Source organism: Tiliqua scincoides, chromosome 3, assembly GCF_035046505.1.
Source record: "Tiliqua scincoides isolate rTilSci1 chromosome 3, rTilSci1.hap2, whole genome shotgun sequence".
Classification (NCBI taxonomy): domain Eukaryota; kingdom Metazoa; phylum Chordata; class Lepidosauria; order Squamata; family Scincidae; genus Tiliqua; species Tiliqua scincoides.
The window spans coordinates 234,602,114-234,616,689 of NC_089823.1; the positions used below are offsets into that span (position 1 = coordinate 234,602,114).

General features: G+C 48.5%; 1 protein-coding gene, 1 non-coding gene and 1 pseudogene across 4 annotated transcripts in view; 2 read left to right on the plus strand and 1 right to left on the minus strand.

The window, feature by feature from the left end:
* Nucleotides 1-1,287: 1,287 nt before the first annotated feature.
* Nucleotides 1,288-14,576, plus strand: part of CLCN2 (chloride voltage-gated channel 2) — a 39,785-nt gene continuing 26,496 nt past the window's right edge. For all 3 annotated transcript variants that reach the window (XM_066619770.1, XM_066619773.1, XM_066619771.1), the window contains exons 1-6: nt 1,288-1,444; nt 9,872-10,003; nt 10,736-10,864; nt 11,606-11,739; nt 11,943-12,020; nt 13,373-13,451. In XM_066619770.1, coding sequence (XP_066475867.1) covers nt 1,288-1,444; nt 9,872-10,003; nt 10,736-10,864; nt 11,606-11,739; nt 11,943-12,020; nt 13,373-13,451 — 709 coding nt within the window. The remainder of the gene's footprint in view (nt 1,445-9,871; nt 10,004-10,735; nt 10,865-11,605; nt 11,740-11,942; nt 12,021-13,372; nt 13,452-14,576) is intronic.
* On the plus strand, nt 5,207-5,326 carry LOC136646426 (5S ribosomal RNA; annotated as a pseudogene).
* Nucleotides 8,996-9,114, minus strand: LOC136646992 (5S ribosomal RNA). Its single transcript, XR_010794228.1, has one exon. It is a non-coding gene; the product is annotated as a 5S ribosomal RNA (ribosomal RNA).

Below are 14,576 nucleotides of genomic sequence, written 5' to 3' on the forward strand. Positions count from 1 at the left end.
GGGTCTGAGCCTAGTTTGAAATAAAGACCTGATCTGACCTCACCCTCCCTCAGTATTCTCTACCCCAGGGGAGTCTCTGAGGTGGTCATCATCATCATCCCTTTTGCTTGGGGAGAGCTCCTGTCCCTTGTCTGTCAGCACTGGGTCTCGGAAGAGTAGACCAAGTCTGCAGAAGAGAGGTTTCTTTGTGGTTTTGGGTGTATGGTCTCTACCCCACTGAGCTTACAAGCTGGGCTAGCAAAGAGCAGTTAAGGGTGACATGTAGGGGATGTGTATAGCTCAGAGATGAGCACCCTTGCAGAGCACCAACAATAAGATGCCAATAACACATGGAGCCTTATTTCCAAAGAAGCCACAAAGGCTTACCTTCCTGTTTGCTGGCCAGGTCTTCATTTGAGCCAACACTTGGCCTTCAAGTTTATTTTCAGTGCCAGGGTTGTACCCTGGAACATGTGATGTGCTGAAGGTGAGTGCCTCTGAGCCTGCGCAGAGTACATGTTATGGGCCGGTAGTGACAGCATTGCATACCTGGGGTTAGTAGACTGGAGATGTAGTCAGAGCAGGTGTTACTTGGAGGCAGGAGTTCTAGTATTTCTTGTTTTAGAAATGAACCACTGGCACTGGGGCTTAATGTGGGGACCTGTTTCGTGCCAGAGCTCTAAATAACAGCCAGGACAGGCAAAGAATGGACTCCTTCACACAACTCACAGCCAGCTTAGGGTATTCACTGCCACAGGGTGTGATGAGGGCCACTAAGTTAGACAGTTTCAAAAGACTAATATGTAGATACATTCATGAAGGAAAGGCCAGTTGCTGGAAGTTGGGGGACAACCAGGGAGTGCTGTTGTCTTCATGCCCTGCTCTGGGTTTCCAGGAGGTATATGAGACGCTGGATACTGGGCCAGGAGAACCTTTGGTCTGCTCTTGTTCGTAGCATAACATCTTTGAACAGGTGTCGAATGCATTTCCTATGTTGGAGAGAAACCTCGGCTTGCTTCGTTACAATCTGAGATGGGGCGGAGGGCAAGTTTCCAAGTTGGGAAACATGGCTCTCTGCTCTGCGTCTTCTGCCCATATGTACAGGTATCCCCCCACTACTGCTGGACCAGTTTGTTCAGATTTGTCATGTTCTATGGGGGAAGGCCCCGTCTGTCAATGGGGTCTTAACACTTGGTCCCAGAGGCAGGAAGATGCTCCTTCCCTGTCCCCACGTGGTGTTGAATTGACCTGTGGTCCCCGATCCCTCCTGCAACGCTCTTGACCTTCTGCTTTTTGGTTCCTCGCCAGATGTATGGCCACTACACGCAGGACCTGGGAGCCTTTGCCAAGGACGAAGCTGCTCGCATTCGACTACAGCAGGAGCGGTGGAAGCCCTCCCCAAAGGAGCGTCTGCACCTGCCGGAGCTTTTGGAATATGACCAGAGTCGCTGTGCACGTTGTCGAAGTAAGGAACCTGCTATCTGTGGAGGTGGGGCGGGTGTGGAGATTAAGCTTTATACATTCCAACTCCTAGATATAGGCGGTGGAGTTGCCTCAGGGGCCACCGGTCCAGCTTGACACACACAATCCAGAGTTCAGTGTAATTGCACGCTCAACAATTCTTGTTCACTTGGAAAATGAGAGTCACTGTAGTGCTGTAGTTTCTGTTAAATGCAGATACATCTTTTGCTTTTTGATGTTTTTACATGTATGCTTTATCTTTATTCATAACTTTGTGTGCAAAACAGGGCCTGTTTAGATTTGGAAGGGCTTGGAATGCACTCTTCAGTTGCAGCCGTCTTGTCCAGGCATGTTGAACCTAACACAGTTTTACCAAAATCACATCTGGCCAATACAGGCCATGCCACTCATGCGCTGATTCCACATGTTCACCTTAGCAGTGTCCTAAGGGGAGAAGTTCCTGCCTTTCCCAGTTCATTCTCCATTGCCCCCACTTAAGAATCTCAGTGCTGAACAAAAAGCACAAAGTTTCATCATGGGGCAAGCTCTCATTCCTTGATCTGTCTGTCTGTCTGTCTGTCTTACTTGCAAGCTGTCACCTACACTCTCACACATGCATGTGTGTGCATACTTTTTTAAAGAACCATTGTGAAACTTTTCCTTCAGGTTCTGTTTCGCATGACCACGTCATCTTTCATACAGATTGTTTCACATGTCACTCACTGTGAACCGTGTGTCAGACCTCCACCCTTGCATGTGCTCCTTTTCTTTCAGCTAAGATGTTGTAACTTGCACTTGGTTTTCCTTGCACAGGTACTTGTGTGCAATCGGCCACAGTCCGTCCTGCCTCTGCCCTTTCTGATATTTCTCCTTTCTCTGTCTTTTGGAGAGAGGACTCCCAGCATCCTCTTGACAATAAGCAGCTTATTCATGACCTTGGCCTGACCAGCACAAGGCCTCTGGTTAAATTGTTGGCATAAATCAGGAATGCAAGCACTCCGAGAGTGGAGAATATGGTTTCTCACTGCCCTTTATTGCATGCTCAGAACACGATGTCAGAGAGCGTTCACCTTGTCTGCTCCTCTGATCTGTCTGTAAGGTGTGCGTTCCTGGGATGGGGGGCTTATTCATCCCACCCATTCCATTTCTCATACTTGCCTATTTAGGCATAACCTGGCTCTGCCTTGGCCCAGGTTAGTAAAACAAGTTTGTTGGCATCCTTTAGTCTCGGAAGACTATGGTATCGCGCTCTGAATGGTGGCTCTGGAACAGTGTCCTCTCCAGTATGCGAAGCCTGGGTAAAATAGATATGGAGGATAGACTGTTTCCCATGCAGCAAATCCCCCCTCTCCACGTCACTGAAATGGTCCAATGGAAAGGCAGAAGCCAATATGGTTGGTTCCAGCAGCATCGCAGGAGTTGCCAGAACGTGACTGTGTTCAGCCGTGAACTGCCTCAGGGACTCCGGCTCCTGATTTTGCCTCGAGGTTGACTCCTGAAGCCTTTTCCTTAACTGGATGTAGCCACAAGGCAGTGGAGGTTTTGGATCAGAGTTTTCCTTCTCTCAGATGAGCTGCCTTCCCAGGCTGACGAGCCCCATCTACCCGGTGGCTGTTTAGTTGCCTCTTACGACAAGTACAGCCAAACTGAGGGCCTATTCTTATCCCCAGCCCCCAGGGGAGTTATAGGTTAGTAAATCAAGTGGGGCAGAAGCAGACTTTTCCCTCTCAAAGGAAATTTTTTAGCGTCCTGGGGAGAGAAGGAATCAGAAGACCATCTAGTTCAGGGAAAATATCCAAACCATATGGTGTCATAAGCAGTGGCCCACTTACCTGTGGGAAGTCTCTGCTGGGGTTGCTTGCTACCTAGGTAGGAGACGATCAGGAGTGCTATCAAGCTGGGATGTGCAATTTTGCTCTGAGAGTGTGTGGCTTAGAGAGAGGAAATCCATGATGCATGAAAAAGTTATCTTTGCTGGGCTATTAGTAGGGCTGAACAACGAGAGTTTCCAGTTTTCAGCTATAGACTTTTTGCTCAAGCCTTGTGGGCCCAATTCTTAGGCTCATTGTGAGATCAGCTCAGGGTTTTGGGGGAGGGCCTTTGGGCAAGATGCCCTCAGGGGGTCCATGTCTTCCTCCTTGCTGCTTTTGGCACTGTCCACTCTTCTCCTGGGCCTCTTCTAGAGGGGGGGGGAGTCTAGTAGAGGCTGCTTCTACCTCTCCTCATTTCCGTAGCTGCTGGGCAGACATACAGGGAGGAGAGAAACCACCACAGGGTCAGAGGGCTTCAGGGGCTAACAGTGAATTCCCCCTTCCAGTCGACGCCTGGGTCTCAGCCAGCAACCAACAGCACTGATCCCGGTTCTCTTCGTTATCTACATAGCAAACAAGTCGGTGGAGGGCCAGGGCTTGGCAAGTGGACCCCAAAGGCCCTCTGGCTGCCCCCCAGCTTCACACCCAACCCCATCCTTGCCCAGCTGGGACATGGCTTAGTTGAAAACCAGCTGCCAGGCAGGGTTGTGTATGAATTCTACCATAGTGTTCATAATGTGTACATTTTGTAACGTAGAAACATTAGACTTCCTTGAGTCCCAATATGCAAAGACTGACTTCCTGATGTATGTGTCCATATTTTTTTAAAAAACAAAACACTGGCATGGCAATGTAGTCCACAGTGCAAAATGGTGTATAGTTCCTATATGGAAAACACATGCATATAGGAATTGGAGTGCATCCAATGTACATGTAGTCATTCATAGTGAGTGTATGCACATTTATTTGAGCATATGTGGCTTAGGACGTCCCATGTAGCTCTACATTCAGCTTCATAATTAGCTGCACAGAAATGCAGACATTCATTTGTTATATCTGTCTGTTGTTTCCACTTCTATCCCTTCCTTCCTCCCAGAATCCTAGGATGGCATACTTTGTTCTCTTCTCCCCTCCTTTTTATCCTCACAACAACCCTGTAAGGTAGGTTAGACTGAGAGATGTTGACCCCCTCCTCCACTCCCTAATGGTGCAGTGGGCACTGCCCCTACCACTGCTACTGCGGGTTTAGGGGTCTTCCTGGCCAGATGGGCATGGGCCCCTGGCCACTACCTCACCTGGCTGACCTACAGTTTTGCCTTCACTGTGCCAACTCCTGGCTCTGCTGAGCTGATCACCATTGCACCTTCCCCTTTCTTCTTGGAAAGAAGGGTGGAGTGTGGGTGCTATAACCCATTCTTATCCACGTAACGTACCTCACAAGACTATTGCGCTGAGGAATATTGAGTTGTATGAGGCCTTTCACTCAGCTTCAGCGCCTGGGAGAGTCCTGCTTCAAGTTCACTCTTATATGTTGCATGCCACAGGAAGTGCTTTTGTGGGGGGGGGGTATTTTGTAATATGCAAAACAACCTTTAGACTTGCAGCAAAGTCCAGAGTTTATATCTCCGCTCAGCCTGTGTCCAAGTCTTTGCCTCTAGCTTTCCTCTCCCTCCTTTTGCTCCAAAACGGTTGTCTCAGGCTTTTTCTGGGAGTGGCTAAGATCCTTGCAAAGCGTGCATCCCTGCACACAAGTAGGGAACTTGATGTACAGACATAGGAACTGAGGACCCAACTGCAAAATGGGATGCATGTAAGAGAAACTGCGTGTCATATGCAGAAATACCACAACGTGCAAGGATTTGTGCTTGATGGGAACCGCGTGTGTGCATGTGTAGGGGACGAGCTATACAAGGCACAAATGTAACCAGAGGGGCGAGCATCTTAGTTGTGCCTTCTCTTGCAGCAACTGTTACCCTGCACATGCCCAATCTCGTCTGATCTTGGAAGCTAAGCAGGGTCAGGCCTGGTTAGTACTTGGATGGGAGACCGTCTGGGAATACCGGGTGCTGTAGGCTTATACCATAGTCTTTCGAGACTGAAGGTTGCCAACCATTTGCTTATACTTTGATGGGCGATTCTAGCCCAACCTTTTCCTTGCCCTGCTGTTTAAGCACACAATCCCTCCCCTGCCTTGTTCACGAAGGGCAGCGTGTTTCTGTGTTTTGTGCATGCTTGAGTCGGCTTGGAGAAAAGGACAATCTGGAAACTGCCAGTTCTTTGCTTTTGTGCCTCAGTGTTAAATGGGAGACTGGATGATGGAAGATCATCAACCTGTAGTTATTTTGAGTTCTAAAATCCCCGGCCTCCTGGATAGCCCAGGCTCTCTCTTTTTTTTTCCAGAGGGTTCAGTTCCCTGCCCAAAGGCCTCCCACTGTTGTTCTTGGGACCTGGCTGTTCCCAGGACCTTAAAATAGTTCCCTTAGCAACCTCCGAGAGTGTGGCTCGCATTGTTGTCGAGGCAAATTCTCTGGTTAAATGTCGCTCGCTCCCTGGGGCAGCGGAGTTGCTCCAACCTCTGCTGTGTCCCTGCATAGCCCCAAGCGTGGCTGCGATCTTCCCACCCGCACAAGTTGCCGGGTTCTGTTGACTGATGCGCAAAGCAGTGTTTCTGTAGCGTGACGGCATGTTTTCCTAACTCCGCATGGGTCTGCCCAGTGCTGCCTCCCTCCGGGCCCAGCTGCTGGCTGCCTGTGGCTAACACAGCAACAGGGTGGTGGGATGGGAGACAGCGGACCGCCCTTACAAAGCTGAAGCCTAAGGCTGGCCCCTCCTCTGGCCACAGGCAATGTGGGCAAGAGGGCTTTGGCGCAAGCAGGGGTGCCCTGGCCTTGCACCTGCAGCTGTTCCACCATGTGTCAAACAAGCAAGCCGGCTTGTGCCTGGAAACTCCCTCACAATCACGACTTGAAGACTCAGCAAAAATGTCCTTTTTGTGTTTTTATTGTTCCGGTGCTCCCTGGGTTAGCTCAGCTCCATTCTGAGATGAAATGTCGCTGATGGAGCTATAGTGGTACAAGTGAACAGATGCTTGGCAGTGTTGCTGATTTTTTTAATCTGCTGGTACTTTTTCGTCATCTTTTATGGAAACAACGCAGCAGTTGAAAGTACAGACTGCTTGACGGCTCATATCTCTTATCTTCCCAACAACCTTGTGGAGGTAGGTTAGAGTGGGAGAGAGATGGCCACTCTCCCAAGGCTACCCAGTGAGCATTGTAACTGAGTGCAAAAGTTTGGAGATCTTCCCCCACCCCCAAACAAATCCAAATTCTGGAGCTGCTTCATGGGGCTGCTTAAAAGTTGTGCCAACTTTACAACTAAAAAGATCACATCATGTACTGCATTGCAGAACTCCTGTTTTGTTCAGCAGAAAATAAGCAAGAAGTGTGGGGGGGGGGCACTTGCACCCAGGGAAATGTCAAATTCAGATTTACCGACCTTGTACTGTGAATGGGTCAAGCAGCTGTTCTGGTTACATTGGTGAGCTGAGAGTCCATCAGTGTGATGACTGTAATTTGCATTGTCTTGGAAGAAACTGTGTTTTAATGCTAACACCTCTGACTCCACTTCCTTATTAAAGATAATTTCTATAACAAAGCAACAAGGGGCAGCCACAACATGCATTTGGAACAGATATTAAATCTCCACTGGAGGGAGCTACTCAACCACATCTCTGCTGGTTGTAAATGGCCTTCCTAGAGGAATAGCTTTGCGGTTCAACCTGAAAGTGAAAATGGCATTTTAAATGCTCCAATTTAAATGTCTCCTTATGCAAGCAAGCGTCGCTTGTACAATGGACGCCAGTTTGTGGGATTATGGGTTTATGCCAAGGGTTTGTAACAAGTTTACATCATGGAGCATGTCACACCTGGACTGGAACTGTTTCCCTAACCTTGGGGTGCATGCTTTGAACTGACCGAAAGCTTTATTTGTGGCTTTAAAGTACGTCAACGTTCAGCTCCTCATTCAATCTCATTTATGCGTTTCCCACGCAAACTGCCTCTGCTGAGGCAAGCATTCCTCCTTCATTGTGAATAGACATCATCAGTCCAATTGAGACAATTTAGTTTCACAGAAACTTCCAAAAATATCAATTTATCACCATGATTTTGTTGCCTTCTAAAGTGATCAGCAAGTGAACAAAAAGGGAAAGGGAGCCAATTATGTTTGGAGAGTTTTCATAACTGTCAACAGCCTACAACCTGAAGATATAGCTGCACTGTTCAGCATTCCCTGTCTCAGTGGTTCTCACTCCTTTAAAACTGGGATCCACTTTTTAGAATGAGAATCTGTCAGGCCCACAGGAAGTGATGTCATGACCGGAAGTGACATCATCAGGCAGGAAATTTTTAGCGATCCTAGGCTGCAATCCTACCCACACTTGCCCAGGAGTCTCATTTGCTATCATTCTTTAAAGCTTCTTCATAGTAACCTGTTAAAAGTACAGATCTGTGACATTTCCTCAAATTCAGTCACATACCATGGTGGCATCAAATCTGGTATATTAAAATATTGAAATGAATTGGTATCCACCTGAAATTGGCTCGCGACCCGCCTACTGGGTCCCAACCCACTAACCTGCCCTTGAGAAACACTGCCCTGTCTGTCTGAAAAGTCCCAACATGTGTTTCACAGTGTGTATGCAGTTTGTACACATAGGAAAACTCAATAGACAGTTGTGAATTTCTCCGTGCGTAGCAGAACGGGTGTGCTTGTAGCCATGACAAATGCGACTGGGCACAAGGCATGTCAACCTGAATGCACCCACATCCTGCACTCTTAATCCTCAACATGTGATCCAGAGTTCTGGAAGTGCAACTTTATGTGCAAACTTTGAACCTGTTGTCACCCTGCTTTGGACTGTGGGTGCAGACAGTGGTGTAGCTAGAGGGGGTGCAAAGCACTAAGCTTTGCAGGGAGCCTCACCGCGGTGTGCGAGCGGCCCCTCTTCCTCCTCTTCGAAGCCATTCCAGGCGGTGTGGGCAAAACAGAGGTGAACGCCTCTATTTTGCTTTCACCGCCTGGAATGGCTTTGAAGGGGTGGGAGAGAGGCCACTTGCACACTGCAGTGGGGCTCCCTGCAAAACTTAGTGCTTTGACCTCTTCTAGCTTTGCCACTGGGTGCAGTGGTGGCTTAAAGTGCAAGCGGTGAAGGCCTGGTTTGCTTTTTGGAGCCAGTGCTTAGCAAGGGAGACCAGGATTTGGCAGGCTTGGTGTCAAGTCAGATAAGTCCAATACATTGTTGTGGGGCCTTGGGCAGCTGTTTTCTCCTCTTGGGTCACCAGCTGTTAGTTAGGCATAATTGTAACTGACTTTTCCTACACATTTTGTTTTATAAGTGCTGTAGTCATGGGCGTTTTGAGCCATACTAGAATCATTTCTTTCAGTGTGCCTGCATGAAGCTATGAAGAGTCATTTTCAGCCAGTGCTCCTAGGAACCTTCAGGCCCCGCAATGAGATTATCACTAATGTGCTCCAAGATACCTCAAAACCTGGCTTGTCCACCATGTTGGATTTCTGCACAGTCTGAGTTAGGCATTCTCTCAGCTTGCAGGCTGTGGAGCAGTGGTGTGGTGAAGCAGCTCTGGAATAGGATAGAAAGGCCTCAGAATCCTCTACAACACCCCCTGCTAGGGGTTTCACAGCAGACACACTGGGGCTTCTCACCAAGTGAATAGGATTCTCAAAGCCTACAGCACCCGGTATTCCCAGGTGGTCTCCCATCCAAGTACTAACCAGGCCTGACCCTGCTTAGCTTCCGAGATCAGACGCGATCGGCCGCGTTCAGGGTAGTATGGCCGTAGACCACCTTCTTTTTTATTGTCCGCTTCATAACGAGGCCAGGAGGAAATGTCTAGCTCTTCAGTCTTATTTTAATTCCCCTCCTGAGGATTCTGTCATATTGCAATTTTTACTAGCCACCACTGACCCTGATATCATGTTCCAGGTAGCTACATTTATTTCACAAATTGTGGCGTCCAATTTGAAGCGTGCCCCTACTTTCTGAAGCTTTTGGTTCATAGGCATTAATTGTAGCCTGGTACGCTTATAGTAAATGAATTTTTAATTGGTTGTTTCTAGCTTTTATGTATGGAAGTTCTTAATGTCTTTTCTTTTTTTAACTGTATGCCAATAAAGGTACTGAATCTGATCTGATTCTCAAAGTGCAGGGAGCTTGACAACCCTGACCTAGAAGGAAGAGAAGCACAATCTTTTTGTGTCTATGGTACTCTGGTGTGTCTTAAGACATTAAGGCTGCAATCCTAACCTCACTTTCCTGGGAGTAAGTCCCATTGAACACAATAGTACTTCTGAGTAGACCTTAGTATTGGTATTGTATTAGTATTGGCAACCTTCAGTCTCGAAAGACTATGGTATCGCGCTCTGAAAGGTGGACCTAAGATACTCCGGCATTTCTTGTTGTCATGTTCAAATTTTCTAGTTTGCTAGAAAGAAGAATCCGCATGGCAATGTTCTTCTCCACAGTTCTCCCTCTTGGGCTTCATAAGCTCTTATACCCCTGATTTCCTATCATGAATGTGTCCCCTTCTCTGTCCCCACAGTTTGCACTGTGCGCTGCCAGAAGTTCCTCATTTCCAAGGTAGGCGAGGACTGGATCTTCCTCATCCTACTTGGGCTGCTGATGGCTCTGGTGAGCTGGGCCATGGACTTCACCATCGCAACCTGTCTGCAAGGTAAGGTGGTTGTGTGTGGTGGAGTGCAAGGGCAGGTTAGTGGGTTAGTGCAAGGGCTCTGAGCTGGAGCAGGTAGCTTTGCGGACCCACACAACTCCACCTCTACCTATGGAGCAGGAACCCTTGGAAACCAAGACAGCTATCCACAGGGTATTATTTTTGCTGAGGAAAATGGGTCCTTAGAGAGTAAGTGAGTATTTCCTGTGCTTAAGATTTTTAAGGAGTTGTAGATACACTGCCTGGAGAGAGAAAAGATCGTAAACAGAAATATATTGGGGAAAATAAGGGCAGAAAAATACACAGGTTCCTGTGTGTGACGAGACTTGAAATGGCAAGTCCATCCCTCTTCCATGGATAGATGTTGCTGCTGTTTGTTTGTTTTCTTCTTGTTGGGCCTGCTTCCTTTGGAAAGGACTGCTTCAGGGGGTGAGAATGAGCCATGCCTGTCAAACCATCTTCTTTTGTTCTGTGACAGTTTGAAAACTAATCCCTGCAAAGTGTGACTCACTTGCTGCCTGCCAGGAGTCTTGCATGTGTCAATCGAGGAACTAGCACATTTTTTCAGCACAAGACATGCTATATTTTTCATTCCCAGCCAACCGGCAATTCTGCCATCTCTTCCCCCCCCTCCCCTCCCCGGGCATAGTTGAACAGTTGTCTGGACAGCAGAAGCAACAAGTGGCTACTCACTGAAAATATCTCTTGCACACCTATATCCATGTTTTTGTGCAGCCCAGCAATGGATGTACGGGGGCCTAGATGCCAACATCTTCCTGCAGTACATGGCGTGGGTCACCTATCCTGTTGTGCTCATCACATTCTCCGCTGGCTTCACCCAGATCTTGGCTCCACAGGCTGTGGGTGAGTCCCCTTGGGGAATTCTGTGTTTTTGATGGGGCTCATGAAAACAACCGCAGCATGCCAAGACCCTCTCTTGCACTTCATGCCAAGAATGGTCTGCTTGGGGAAAGGCTTCTCCTCCCTAATAGGCTTCTCCTTTTTGGATCCAGAGAGTCCCCCTAATGAATCTTCCTTTCTGTGTGAACTGAACAACTCCAGTAGAGTGTGTGGGGCACCTGAGTGATGGGCATTTGACCCTTTTCTCCTTTTGTCCAAGTGATACGATTTGGGGCTGGGTGTATTCTAAAATGCCACCATTTCATCACAGAAATTAGAACTGAGCACAACCTTCAGTACCCTGCGAATCTTGGGAACTCAAAAAGCCACTGTCTATTTGAAAGCACATAGGCAGTGACTGCTTACCGCTCCGGAGCTGAAATAGGATGGAATGGGGCTTCTACTAGTCCAAAGGGACAGGGCATCAATGTCCTGCACCACTCCTTGTTCTGTTTCATAGTAGCAATAGCCCTACCTATGCCTTCTGCAGATATTATGTTCCTGTGGTGCAACAAAACGCACTACAGAAGACATAATCTGAGTATTTTTCCATGCAGAGTACTGCATATCCACTCTTGAATCCCATCACCTCTTTGCATTGAAAGGAGAACTCTGAAATTGGCACCTATCTTTTGTGAGAGGAAAGTTCACCTGAATAAGCATCGTTCCTCTTCTGGATCTCTCGCTTCTTCCCGTCCTTCCTAGGCTCTGGCATCCCTGAAATGAAGACCATTTTGCGGGGCGTAGTGCTGAAGGAATATCTCACCCTCAAGACCTTTGTGGCTAAGGTGATTGGCCTGACTTGCGCCCTCGGCAGTGGGATGCCTTTGGGCAAAGAGGTGAGGAGGCCAGCAGCTCAGTCAACTGAATTGGGAGCTAGATTAGCGAATCAGAGAACTTATGGGCGAGAAGAGCTCTGGGTGTTGGATGGGGTGCTCTGGGGTGGGGCATTCTCCCACCCCCTTTGCACTCATTGCTTCTCTTGATTTCTGGGGGAAGGTGGTCCCCATCTTGCTAACTTCTGCCTCTCTTTTTCACCCAGGGACCGTTTGTCCACATAGCCAGCATGTGTGCCTCTCTTCTCAGCAAGTTCCTCTCTCTCTTTGGTGGCATCTATGAGGTGAGGAGCTAGGTGGGGGAACTACAGACCAAAGGGTTGGGTAGGCAGCAAGTGCAGGGGGGCGATCTAGGGTAGCATAGTGGATAGGAGCATGGAGTAACAAGCTGGAAGGCCCGACTCACAGTGTCTGCCCATCAGATGACCCCAAGCAAGTCATTCTCTCACAGCCTTAGTCCCCGTCGGCGAACACGGCCATAGAAATGTTGTGGTTCTTGAAAGACAGAACCTTTCTTCAATTGTAAAAATCCCTTTGGGGATTTAGAACAGCCTGCCTTTGTAAACCACCTTGAATAAAGTCTGAGGAGAAATCTGATGACCAAGAAAGGCGGTATATAAATACCTGTATTATTATTATTATTATTATTATTATTATTATTATTACACCAGTTCTCCTTAGCCTGTAGCGGTGGCTTTGAGTGGGCACAATTTACTTTCTACAAATTGCCACTTGAGGGGAGGAGATTTTAGGCACAAAAATGGTAGAAAAGGAAAGCATGAAATTCCCCTTCCCAATGCACTGTACTCTCATGCCAGCCTACCTTCCCCCCCCCCCCATGGCTATTTAGGTAGGTGCTTTAAAGAGCCACTCCTGGTTCTCTTCTGCTTTCGACAGGCTAGTTTGATCCCAAGATGCTGATTTTGGGCCCTAAATTCATTGGTGGCTTGGAATTCACCTTCCAACAAATATCAGCTTTCATGGTGGGTGGGGAGGTACAGACATAAAGAGATTTTCAGTAAGGAGTACCCTGCCTGTGTTTGGCAAAGGCAGGCCAATAGCTTGGGAAACCATGTACACGGCCAGCAGGTGCTTCCACAGGTGCTTGTGGCCCCCCTTGTGGCACAAGTCCTGAGACTTGTCATTGTCCCTCTCCTTGTGAAATTTAGGAAAGGGACAGCAAGGGAGCTACTCAGGGAGGGAGGATGGAGTAGGAAGGACTTCAGAAAGATACTCTTGGGTTGCAGAACAACCAATTCAGAGTGAATCTGGTTTTAAACCAGGATGTCCAGTACCCATGCTTCAAATTCACCTAACTGGCCTCGTGCTGAATTGTCCAAGGGTGGGGCACCCCATCATTACTAACTGTATACGTAGCTGTTCTGCCTTCTTGCAGCGCTCTGCCGTTGCTCTCTCACCCCATGTGTGGATCTCCCAAGTGGCTGTAGATTATGTCTCTGAGTGCCAGAGGAATAATAGCAGGAAAACCTGTCTTTTCCTCCTGCTTAAGCCCTTCAGGCTGTAGAATCTGTGTGGAATGGGGAGGTTGGACTAGACAGGCCCCTTGGACCTGATCCAGCAGAGCTATTCTCATGTTCCTTCATGTCTTTTGCTCCTCCCCCAACGTGTTTTGCAGAATGAATCTCGCAACATTGAGATGCTTGCCGCTGCTTGTGCTGTGGGTGTTGGCTGCTGCTTTGCTGCTCCCATTGGAGGTAAGGCCTGACCTAGAGCCCTCCCTGGACCTGAATTGGGGTAAGAGGCAGTGATGTTGGGGAGCCGTATCTCTGTGGTGGAGCACAGGCTTAGCATGGGGGGAGGTCCTTGGTGCCGTCCCTGGTGAGAAGTTAGGAGATTCTGGAAAGGCCCATGTGGAGGCTGCTGCCAGTCAGTGCAGGCAAATACCTGGTCTGATTTATTAGAAGCATACATAGCTTTGTATGTCTGCGTGTGTGGCAGAACGGAGGGATGTGAAATGCCCCACAGGTCCTTACTTCACAATTCCTGTGCTTGCTGAGCTTGAGGGTGGCTTCGGGTATTGCAAAGAAGAACCCATAGTCTGTGCACCGAGAGTTGCGGAGACCTGCTCCTCACACCTGAGTGTCCTGTTTAAAGGCGCAAGTGGCTCATCTCTCCAGAAGTGAGATGGCGTAGGCAGTGAGTCACCCCCAAGACGTCGCCTAAAACTATATATCCAGCCTGAATGGCAGGGGGACGCCTAAGGAATTTTGAAGAGCCTGATGGAGGGTGTGTGGTTTTTACAGGCTGGGCTGGAAATTCGTAGCAACCTTTGACTTGCATTTGAATGGAGGGGGAACTGCCCCCAGCTCCCCTTTTCCCACTGCCACATCTAGTGGCCACCGTTTCAGCCCCCCCCCCAAGCCCTCCCTCAATAGTGCAATGATGCATTATGATGTAGTGTCATTCTGTGGGGATTTCTGGGGGAAAAATGGTAACTGAGCTCTGTTTTTCTCTTCCCTGCCCCTCCCCGCTCTATTGTGAGGTGAAAACCAGAAAAATGCTGTCCTCTGTTGTGTCTACGTTGTCATTTGATCCCAAGTGTTGCGGGTTTCAGGTGCTACGCAATGAGGCTGAAGTGGTGGGGGAAGCACCCATTCCAATTGCCTTAATGTGGTCTCGTTCTCTTTCCCCCTCGGCCACATGCTCTGCCCAGACAGGCCTTCACGCTTCCTCACTGCTTTGCGCTCCTAGGTTGGTGATTTGTCTCACTCTCTTTACTTGTTGGCTTCTGTGCCGAGCAGTGTCTCCATGTGCGTGTCTACTCTGTTTGCCCCCCTCATGGCATGTGCCCCTGTCCTGGTGTCATAAGAACATAAGAA